Source organism: Camelus ferus, chromosome 3 (assembly GCF_009834535.1).
Source record: "Camelus ferus isolate YT-003-E chromosome 3, BCGSAC_Cfer_1.0, whole genome shotgun sequence".
Lineage (NCBI taxonomy): Eukaryota > Metazoa > Chordata > Mammalia > Artiodactyla > Camelidae > Camelus > Camelus ferus.
In genome coordinates this window covers 96,914,744-96,927,135 of record NC_045698.1, presented here as the reverse complement: position 1 = coordinate 96,927,135, position 12,392 = coordinate 96,914,744, and the positions used below count along the sequence as shown (strand labels likewise).

At 40.1% G+C, this 12,392-nt stretch overlaps 1 protein-coding gene across 1 annotated transcript in view; it reads right to left on the bottom strand.

Annotated features, from left to right (window-relative positions):
* CTNNA1 (catenin alpha 1) overlaps positions 1-12,392 on the bottom strand; it is a 154,203-nt gene that overhangs the window by 12,875 nt on the left and 128,936 nt on the right. Inside the window, exon 11 of the mRNA XM_032476845.1 lies at positions 6,770-6,926. Within this exon, the coding sequence (XP_032332736.1) occupies positions 6,770-6,926 (157 nt within the window). The remainder of the gene's footprint in view (positions 1-6,769; positions 6,927-12,392) is intronic.

The following is a 12,392-nucleotide window of genomic DNA, read 5'->3' as shown; positions in this document are numbered from 1 at the left end:
TTAAAATCAATGAGGTCGATCTGTAGGGGCCGCCCAGAATGGGAAGAGGCACATTCTCTTCCCAGGAGCTGGAGTTGAGCAGCAGACAGCCGGAATAACAGGGCCACCCAGACTCCATGGGGTAGGTGGGTGAGGGACACATCACCTGCTCAGAAAGGAGCCTTCTTCAAGACATGTAAGAACTCTTAGAAGCAGTGTCTGTTAAAGACATGCTCACTTCCAAGAACAAACAAACAAACAAACAAAAAAAAACCCAAACAGACAAACAAAGACATATTCACTTCCTTAAACCAAGAGAGTGCCTGACATAACAGGCGAAAGACTGATAGTCCTAGTTCTTCTGAAAGAGTCAGAAACACATCAGAAGGGGGGAGGGTACAGCTTAGTGGTAGAGTACATGCCTAGCATACACAAGGTCCTGGGTTCAATCCCCAGAACTTCCATTAAAAAGTAAATAAATAAATACACCTAATTACCTCCCCCCCAAACAAAAAAAGAAAAAATTCAGGAAACACATCGAGTCATTTCTTTGCCAGCCCTGGTCACCTTACACTGACATGTCATTATCCAGACTAGCTCCTGATTTAATCCCTCTCCAAAAGCCACTACCCTTCCCTCTGGTAACGTACTCAGTCAAGTTATATATAACCCCATGTCTGGAAGGGTGATAGCAAGCTTGACCACTTTAAGATACCCCAAACAAGAAAGTGGTCACGATGCTACTTCCTCTCACCTCTAGGGGAGCCAGAGGCAAAAGGTACTTGGCAGATCTAGCAAAGAACAGAGCCACCACAGTGCCCTGCGCTGGGCTTCCAGACCCCTGCACGCCCCAGGAACAAGGTCCTCCATTTTGCAGTTCCTAGGAGACTGCAGGCAGGCACTCGCACCTATCAAACTAAACATACTCTTATCATATGATCCAGTAATCCCACTCCTTAGTATTTATCCAAAAGAGATGAAAACATGTCCACATAAAAACCTGCACACAGATGTTTACAGCAGCTTTACTCATAATTGCCAAAACTTGGAAACGAGATGTCCTTCAGTAGGTAAACTGGAAAACTGTGGTACATCCAGACAGTAGAATATTATTCAGCGTTAAAAAAAAAGTGCTATCAAACTATGAAAAGACATGGAGTAACCATAAATGCATATGACTAAGTGAAAGAAGCCAGTCTGAAAAGGCTATATGATTCCAACTGACATTCTGGAAAAGGCAAAACTATGGACACAGTAAAAGACCAGGGGTGGCCGGGGAGGGATGAATAGGTGGAGCACAGAAGATTTTTAGGGCAGTGAAAATACTCTGTATGGCACTTAAATGGTGGATACATTTGCCCAAACCTACAGGAGGCACACCACCAAGAGTGAAGGGCAGTGCACATCAGGAACTCTGAGCGGCGATGACGTGTCAGCGCGGGTTCATCAGTTCTAACAACCGTACTCTCTGGTGGGGGTGTTGGTAACAGGGGAGGCTGCACATGTGCAGGGGGCAGGAAGTAGATGAAAAGTCTCTTCACCTTCCTCTTAATTTTGCTGTGAACCTAAAACTGCTTTAAAAGTCTTTTTTTTTAAATAAAAACTAATCAATCAATTAAAATAAACATCTTTTCAGGGAAAGTAAAAATACAGTAAGAATTTCTATTACAGAAGGGAAAAATGAATTATCACAAGATCGCTAAGAAGACTGTAAGTTAGCATCTACCAATTAAAAAACTGGCATGCTTGCCAGAGTTTACACCACTGTACTACTCAAAGAGAAAAATTATTAAACAGACTTTCTATATAAGCTAATTTTAGGGAGAATATATGAACCAGTGATAAGAATCAATGGATTTAGAGCCCATCAGGAACATCTTTTATACAGAAACTCTTTACAGAGTAATTTAAACTAAACAGACTGGCACTGAGCCTGCCCACCATACTAGACCTTAGGTTAAAAACTGCTGCTTTCACTCAACCTACCATAACATTTGACTCTTGTATCAGGATAAGACAGGACAGGATAGGACAGGATAGGAAAGCTGTTGCTAACTAAACTATGAGTTAATGTTTTCTCATACCACTGATTTTAAGACTCATCCTGGTTTCAGGAAGGAAAGCACGTCTTAGAATCAATGAAGCATAATACTCTTTTTTTTGTTCATTAAGGTGGCCCCAACTTCCACCAAGGATTTGTTCACCTTCGTTAGACACGTATGTTTTTAAAACTCAATTTACATTTTCTGGGATTTATACTTCCATTTATTCTTCCAGATGAACCCAAACCAGAGAAGGGCTTGCCATTCTTCAGCCAAAGAAGCCTTCTACTTCAGGAAGCTGACTAAGGTAACATTCCCTACCCTCACTGGGAAAGCCCAACAGCTGAGGCCACTGCACACCCAGGACATGCCACCAACTGGAGCCAAAAGGGGAGAAGTGAGATCCCACTGGACGTGTGCAAACATGGGAGGATTGGTGGTACCCATACTAATTTAAACCGTAAGTTATTTTAGCTTTAATTGAATTTCCAAAGAAACTCAGCATGGGTCCATTATCAGTAGACACACCAATCTGTACCCTATTAAAAACTCTGATTGTTCAATAGTCTTTATTTGTAGATACTTCTAACAGGAAACACACACACACACACACACACACACACACACACACACACACACACACACACACACCAGTCTATCCTCAAGGATTATGGACAATAATGTATCTGTTTTTCGTTTGAAAACCTTTCTAGGACTGCCTCTGCAGATCGACCTCATCCATTGTAATGGCTGCACAATATGCTACTGAAGAGATGGAGGGGCCATAATTCACCCACCCAGTCTCCTGTAGACATTTTGGTTGAAGTGAACATCCTTGCACAGGTATTCTGGCAAACATCTGTATACATATCCCTATTTCTAGCAATGGGATTACTAAGTCAAAAGGTATTATGTATATCAAGTAGGTGTATGATGCCTAACTGCTCTCCAGGAACCAAACCAACTGGCATTCTCCAGAAAGCCTGCATGAATTTTTACACTTCAGTCCACAGTGCCCACTGGGGCCCTTCCTGGGCTCCCTTTGCTCTGGATATCTTTATCAGTGCACCCTTATGCACACACAGGAGAGGATAATATCAATGCTTTATATAGAAAACTTACTCGAATATTATGGAAATATTCTGAGTGCTTGACATTTAACTCACTCTATAGTAGCTATTTCTTTAAAATCACTATTAATTAATGAGGAAACCAGGTACGAAAGTATTAAGTGACTTGCCCAAGGTCACACAGCTAGGAGGCATAGGAGTTAGAAATCAAATTAACTTTAGCCCTATCTTATCTTCAGTTTTGCCTTTCTGCTATTAAACACAAAAAATTAAGTACAAAAATCCTTTTATTTAGACCCATCAGACTGAATTATTTGGCACACTGACACTTAATGAAGAAGAGCACATATTACTACCCTTTTTTGTTGCCCTAAAGTATGTAATGAAAAGTATTATTTGTTTCCAAGAGCATTTGGTAAAGAAAAGGAATAAACCCAATCAGAATCACTCTAACCACTTGTGACTCAAAAAAAAGGAACCAAACCTTCCACATTTGAAAGTAGAGTAAACGAATGAGAAAGTAAATTGCATTTCCATGTAAAATTGTTTATCAAATACAATTCAAATGAAATTCAAACAGTCTTTATCACTTTGATAAATTTCAAACCACTGTCCTTAAGGGATCAGTCCATATAAATATACTTATGGTTTGCTGAATGCTGTCTAGCATCCTAAACCACCTCCAACATTTACAAGGCAACACTCTGAATAGAACAGCTGGGGGGAAAAGCATGCCCTCTCCCTCTTCCCTGGGGTAGCTTGCAAGTCCCTCTCTATTTGCAAGTGCCACTGGCTCATATTTGATACACAGTGATTCAAGTTCCCCCTGCCCTGCAGCCTCATGAAATATTGGCACCAGGGTCTTAGTGGCTTCACCAGGTTATATACAAGATGACTATTATTTTTTGAGCCATAAATTTAAGATATGACTTGTGATAAGCATGAGGAAACTTCTGGAACCAGTCAGACAGAATACCCAGGAACAATGGAGATAAAGCAGCAGAGGATCCTCTCAGTCCTATTCCCTAAAGAACATCCCCTTGGATGGAGTCTCATGAGTGGGCAGGGCTACAGCAAACATACAGGCCCCATGGATTCCAAGAGGGAATATGATGGTGGAAAGTCATTACTGGAAATATTCCTCAAAATCTATCACCCTGCCAAAGGCCAACACGGCCCCCAGACACAGTAGAAAACCACCACTCCAAGGAGTCAAGCAGCATCCTTACTTTTCATTTGGCAAAATTTTATGAAGTCCACCAACCTTAGGTCAGACTCTGTGCCAGGCACTCGCCTGGCAGCCCCTTACTCAGAAACTAGCCCTTCGTGCCCAAGGACTGACAAAGCACCACTGTGCCTCAGCGCGACAGGAAATGGCAGAGGGGGCAGACCTCGGCTTCTGGTATAAAGACTGCACACAGCTGCTGCAGATGACCCCTGCTCTCCAGTTCGCGTGGCACCTTTAGTGACACTGTACTTGCACAAGGGCCAAGGACTGGGGACGAGTGGGGACCTGCCCAGTGAAAAGCGAGAGTCCACTCAACGAGAGTCAGCCACTTCCCTACTGAAGCGAAGCTGTGTGTCAGGTGCAATGAGGAGACACCTCTAGTGCATCTACATAAAAAGTGTTAAAACTGCCATAGGTGAGGTAAGTGCACAATGAATCTGAATGCTAAAAATCAACTGGTCAAGCCAGTAGAACTCTGCACAGGCCTCTACTTGTCTCCTTCATCCCATGCCCCTAAAAAGCACACCCTAAAAAACAGTGGAATTGTGAATAACCGCCTTGTCCTGTTAATTACTTGACGGTGCTAAGCAAGCCAGGGACAAAACAGAGAAACACACTAAGGTGGATCTCTAAAGTTCAGATGCTCTGAAAGCACCACCACTTTCTGACTGAGAGGATTGTTTGATGTTTTTATTTGCTAAACAGAAACTGTCTAAACTCCTTTCCTTCAAGTCAACCCTTCTACTTTCCCACATTTGCATAAAAATTGAATACACTCACCAGACAAAAGTGTATCTGTTGAAGAATCTGATTTCTCTTTACCTTTCTTCTATTTTATGTCATATGCCCTAAAGATACTGCCTGGATCCCACTAAATGCTACTGCACAATCCCTTTTGTTCTCTGATTTGAAGAATGTTGCATGAGGGACATTGGATTCTATCACATTCTATTTTGCTGTTAAGGACTGAAAAAATCCCTTGAGACCAAGCCTTACTTGGTAAGTAAGTTTAGGAATGTAATATCTATCTCCAGAGGGGGGCTTTGCATTTAGATTTCAAAATTTGTTGTTTGCTTAAAAGTGTGCTGTGAAGGTGGAATGTTTTTCTCTAAACCTATGAAAAGAATAATTCAGTACTTCATTGGGAAAAACAACAGAAGGCCAAGATTTCCCAAAAAAGCAATTGCTGCATTTTTGGCACCTGCAAAGATGTGTTTGCAAATGGGTTTTTGTTTTAAAGTACCAGCACCTGCAATCTGGCAGTCCTGCAGCAGCATGGTTCACCCCCTCATTTTGTAGTTTACGGATTGCCTGTTCCCCATTCTCTGAAGTAGGGCCAAAGCTACCAATCCCAAGGAGAACTAGCAGAGACAGGGAAACATTGGTATGCAGAACACACGGTCACCTTATATAGGTCACTGCTGGAGGACTGTGCTGTGCACGTACTTAAGCACCGCTTCTGCTTCAAGCCCCATTGCCCCTCGCGTCTCCCACGTTCCAGACCATGGTTCCCTGGGGTGACAGGTAGTTTTAGCCCTACAAGTAGCAGCCACTGACTCTGCCCACAGCCACTGGCCTCAGGAAGCCTGGCACCTCCAAAGAGCAAGCAGTGCAGCCAAGGGCAGCAGAGGCCTGTTAAATGGAGAATGCATTTATACTTGCTCAACTCTAAGGAGACGGATGGAAATTTATCTCTGTGTGATAAACAGTGAATTGCAGTTGACAGACATTTTCTATATGAATGCAATTTACTATGTCATTACCAGTTTATGTTTATATAATGAAATCAACTGTTTTTGTGAGGTGAATTACCCAGATTTATTTTTTGCAAGTTCATAATTAAATGGTACTTAAATATTTCCTCTCTGTTTTCTATCTGTGCATCATGCAGACAGAGTCTTTCGAAAAGTAGGCAGTTAAACTATGATCATTTCTGAGAGAGAGAGAGAGAGAAAGAGAAGCTTTCCAAGGGGAATAATTTTTACAAAAGAAACTAAAGTTGGTGATGTCGGGAATCCCTTCTAAATCTCACAGGCTCAAAACAAATAACTACAACCTCTACCAGGACACAGGTCAGTGTTTTTCTAAACACAATAGCAGCAAGAAGGGTAGATGGTTACAGCGTTTGTACAGGTCACAGTTGCAAGGTCTTATTCTACACCAACAGGGAGAAACCTCTGCCAGCCAGCTTCTTACTTCATGCTTTTCAGATCAAGACCAGCCCCACCACAAGGGAGACAACTCCAACCCTGCCCCCCATTGCTCAGGAGGCACTAGTAGCTTCTTTTGTTTTGTTTTGTTTTTAAATTAAAATGAAAACCAGCACAATATTATTGCTACAATGATTTACCTGCCCAGACTCAGGGGCCTTTTGCTTGTCCATTATTGTAACTTAGGCATAAGTAATTATGCACTTCCTCACAAACTTCTCTGGGGAAGCAGCTCATTACCTGAGACAGCCAGGAAGTCATCGATGGAAGTAATGTCATCGACAGCATCTGTGAGAACCCGGACTTGTTTTTCCCACTGTTCTTTAAAAAGATCCATGTTCTCTTGGGCCAGTTTACTCTGTGGCTTTGCTGCTAAAGCCAGTGCAGCATTGATAACCTGCAAAGATATTGAAGTTCACTGTTTACTGTTTCGGAGCCATGAAAATAAAATAGGTGAGACAATCTGGTCAGTGGAGGCTACAGCTTTGTCTCATGTGCATTTCACAAGGACACACAACACCACACGTTCCACAGAGATGAAGGAGAGAAGTGTTAAACAACAGGCTTCATATGCGAATGGAGAAGCAGCACATTTGAAGTACGGTAATACACTGGAACCATGGACAACAACAGAAGTATCTCTCATCTCTCCACTCAAGTGACAGGAAATCTTCACAATTTTTGACATTATATTCCAGGCTTTTTTCTCCTCATATACACAAGTATGTATGCAAATTGAAAAATACACAATTAGAATTATATGCTACATAAAACTGACTATTCTGTTGATTCTTTTAGATACTGCTCTATATCATTAAATGTATGTTACAAACATTAGCTGTTTATTATTCCACCTTATAGCTGCACATCACTATTTTCTGATTGTAGAGTATCAGTATTCTTAATAATCTTGTGATGAACATCTGGCATTTCAGGTTTTTGATATATTATCAAAGTATACATATGAAAAATATATTGTATTCCAATTCCTGAAGTATATTTGACATATAACAGCATCACAGAAAGTGTAATATTTATTAAGCTTAAAAGGTAATTTCTAGGGAGGAGGGTATAGCTCAGGGGAAGAGCACAGGCTTAGCATGCACAAGGTCCTGGGTTCAATCACCAGCACCTTTGTTTAATAAAAAAAAAAAAGTTTAATAAACCTAAAGGTAATTTCTTCTAAAAAAGTAGAAAGTAATTTCTTAAAAAGCTTTACTGAGATATAATTCACTTACCAAACAATTCAGTCATTTAAACTGCATGATCCAAAGATTTTTAGTGTATTTACAGTTTTGCAACCATCACCACAATCTTTTTTTAGAACATTTTCATCACTCCAAAAAGAAACTCCGTATCTACTGTCACTCCCTATTTCCCTTAACCCTACCTCTTGGCAACCACTAACAGAACTTTCTGCCTCTATGGATTTACCTATTCTGGACTTTTTTCTATAAAATAAGTATGTCCTACAGAATGGAATATTAATATGTGCATTTCTGTAACTAGCTTCTTTCATTTAACATAATGTGTCAAAGTTCTTATGTGCTGTAGGACGCATCACTATTTCATTCCTTTATATTGACAAGTAACATGCCAGTATACAGATTTATCACATTTTATTTATTCATTCACCAGCTGATCGACATTTGAAGTCTTTCCACTTTTTGGCCCATATGAATAAGCTGCTTCATATGAACATTCACATACCTGTTTTGTTTCATTCTTGTGTACGTAAGTAGGAATATAATTGCTGGGTCATACAGTTAACTTTATGTTTAACTTTTCAAGGAACTGCCTTACCATCTTCCCAAAATGTACCATTTTACATTCCCTCCAGCATGTAGCAGGGCTCCAACTTCCCCACATCTTCACCAACACTTGTTTTCCCTTCCACCTCACTTTTTTTTTTTTTAATTATAGCCATCCTAGTGAGTGTGAAGTGATACCTCACTTTGGTTTTGATTTGCATTTTTCCGGTGGGCCATGATGTTGCACATCTTTTCAGGTACTTATTGACCATTAGCGTATACTCTTTGGAGAAATACCTATTCAGAACCTTTGATGTATTCACTGAACGCATAAATAATGAAACAGTACAAAAATGAGCTGAAAGAGTAATTAGTAAGATTTCTGGGTACAAGGTGCTTACAGGTTATTGGAGATACCTGTGTTCATAATAATGCAACCTGGAAGGGAAGCAAACACAAAAGGAAACTGGTAGTAATCAAGATCTGGAAGAGGCAGAACAACTGTTACCACAGAGTCATTTGGGCGTGCTTCCTGAGGGGAGGAGTTTTGGATGTTTTTCAGTGCTGTAGAAATCACATGCCTTCAGGTCATGTGCATAATTCCCAATATACTGGAGGGGTATTCAAGAAAGAAGTTATCAGCTTAGCCCCCAAAGACTGTGGTTAACAAACTGAAGAAGAATCAGACACACTAGATTAGTGCAGCCATTCCCCTTCCCTCCTAGACAACTGGAAGCAGTAAGACTACATAATGACGGACTCACAAGCATCAGGGACCGGGCGGTCCCAGCTATTAATAGCCCACTACTTTCAAAAGTGAATGGGTTTGGACAAAAAATTTTTGGAAGACAAAATATCCTGTCTTCCCCATGTGTTATACAGTGGCTCCCCTATATTTATCATTTCAAGGTTTCTTCTTTGCTTTTTTCCTTCTTGCCTTCATTTCCCACCAGGTGGTTCACCACTGTGGACTACTCTTCATTAGTTATCTCATTAATTCACAATGAATCAGAGTGGAGCTAGACCTTGTAAGAATATTTGGCTGAAGAAAATCCTTCCTAAGAGAGCCAAGTAAACATGGGTAGGGAATTAATTGTATGTTTTAAATACTAGGGTAATTTTCCATTACTAGGAGAAAACTGCTCTTTGTTCCATAATATCTTATCCCATACAGTATAATGGAGGAAAAGCACCTGGTCTAAGGTTAACTTTCTCATTTTGGTTACAAACCTGTTTACAAAAGACATTTGGTAAATTAAATACTCTGGTGATGGCTTAGTAAATTAGGAATAGAAAGATATTTAATATACTACTTTAAATAATCATCCAGCATGATAGTGGTAAAACTCTAAAACCATTTGTACCTTAAAAATCAGGATGTTATTCATCAGAATACCTACTGTCACAATTAGTTAAGGAATAAATGGTCTTTCTAGCCAATGAAATAAAGTAGGAAATGGAAATAAGAAAAAGCTGTTAGAAGGGAGACAGAATTACTTTTTAATGTAGATCATCTTTGTTTATCTAGGAAACTGAAGTGAGTCAACTGAAAAAAACTCTTAGAATTAGGAGTTCATTAAGGTAGCTAGGGATAATAGAAATACATAAAAATCAATAACTTTTCTATATAATAGAAAACAGGACATAAAATGAAGTATCAGATCTTCAAGAAAGCAATTAATAGGAAATATTTGGGGTTAAATCTGTAAAAAAACAAAACAAACAAAAAAACCCCCACAAGACTGAAGTAACAAAAAGTGACTAAATTTTTCTAAGGCACATTAAAAAAAACTTGAATAAACTAGAAACACAGTCCATGTTTAGGAATAGAAGACTGATCTATTATTCACAAATTAATCTGAAACAGTATACACCTGACAACTGTGAGGAAAAAATCTTAGGGATAGGGAGCAACAGTATAGAAGAGAAAGTTAAAATGTAATGACTGACAACAGTGTAAACTGACTATACGTCAATTAAATATATATATATATAAAGCTAATGTAACTAAAACAGAACAGTCTAAAAACAGACCCTATCATAGAACAAAACTCAATGTATGATACAAGTGACATCACCAATCAATGAGGAATGGTAAGAGCAAGAGAACTAGACATCCAGTCAGTCTCTTCCTCTCCTCATGTGTGGACTCTGACTAAATGAGTGACTGTTCCACACCTCCTCCTGTAACACTCCTCCCAGCACTAGCACTCTCAGCTTACAGCTCTGCTTCCTAAATTTAAATGAGAAGATGAAATGCCATCAAAAGACAATGTCTACAGATTCACACCACCTTCTCTACCTGCATCCAGGCCACATACTGTCTTACCTCTTCTTAATTATGAACGTTCCTATCTGTGCTCCTATCTCAGACCAACCTCGCTACTTGTGCACTGGATCTCATTTCTTCTACCCTACTCCAAGGTGTTGTTCTAGCATTTCTCTCCCCTCTATTCTTTATCATCAGTATTTCCTCTCTACTGGATTACTTCCATCAGCTTAAAACAAACAAACAAACAAACCTCCCAAGTAGAAACAAAAAGCAAAAACATTCTCAATCCCGTATCTGCCTCATGCCACCACCCCATGTCTCCATAATCCTTACATTTACTTTGAAAGACACTTGCTACCCTCAATTCTTCTCTTCTCTCTTGAACCCACTCAAGTCAAGTTTGTCTCGCCTAAATTCTACCGAAACGTTTTTTGTCCAAGATCATTTGTCATCTTTATATGTTGCTCAATCCTAGGATCAATTCTCAGGTCACAGTTCACAATCATTTGACATTAATAATCACTCTTCCTAGAAACACTTTTCCCATTTGTCTTCCAAGATAAAACCAGCTTCTGGTGCTCTTCTGGTCTTAACACGTGCTCAGTCTCCTTTGCTGGATACTGCTCATCCTTCTAAACTCTACATGTTAGAGAACCCCAGTTTTAGTTCCACAACATTGTTACTCTGGGTATACATACTTCATTGGTGAGCTTATCAACAAGGCTCATGGCTTTAAGCATCATGTATGTGCTAATGAATCTCACATTTATACATCCTGTCCAGACCTCTTCCCTGAACTTGATCTGCTTCATGCATGTCTAACAAGCACCACAAAATTAACATGTTCAAAACTGAGCTCTTCCTCGAAATCACCTTTTTCCCCTACCAAAATGACAGCTCCATCCTTCTAGCTACATAGGATCAAAACACTTCACTTCTCGAGAAATCCTTCAATAAATTCTACCTTCAAAATATATCCAAACTCTGTAACTACTATTCACCATTTCCACTGTACTCTTGCCTGGATGAGCAGCACAGCCTGCTTTGGTTTCCTACACTGTTGTAACATATTACCACAAAAACAGCACAAATGTTATCTTACAGTTCTAGAGACGCAAGTCTAAAACAGGCCTAAAAGAGCTAAAATCAAAGTGTCAGCAGAACTGTTCATTCTGGAGGCTCTAGGGGAAATTCCAGTCCTTGTCTTTCCCAACTTCTAGAGGCTGCCCACACTCCTTAGCTTGTGGCCACATCACTCCAACTCTGCTTCCAAGAACACATCTCCTTCTCTGATGATGACACCACTCCATCCTTCATATAAGGACCCTTGTGATTACACTGAGGACCCACTCATATAATCTAAGGTAATTTAATCATCTAAAGATCCTTAGTTTATTTACCTCTGCAAAGTTCCTTTTGCCATATAAGGAAACATAGTCACAAGTCTCCAGAATTAGGACATGGACGGGGGATGGGGAGGGTTGTGGCACGCGGGAATCACATTATTCTGCTTACCACAGCTTCCTACGGGATCTGTCTGCTTCTATCCTTCCTCACAGAAGTCCAAGAAGCCTTGTTAAAGCCTAACAATTAGATCAAGTCAATCCTCACTCAAAACCCCTCAATAGCTTTCCATGTAACTCAGAGTAAAAAGCCAAATGCTTTTCCATGGCCCTAAAAGGCCCTGTAACACCCACAGTCCTGTGAGATATTTGACACCCCCTTCCTCAAAGCCTCTATATTTGCTGTTCCCTCTTCCTGGAGTGCATTCCCCTCAGACACCCTCCCTTGCTTACTCTGTCATCTCCTTCTGTTCTTTGCTTCTGCATCACTTTGAGTG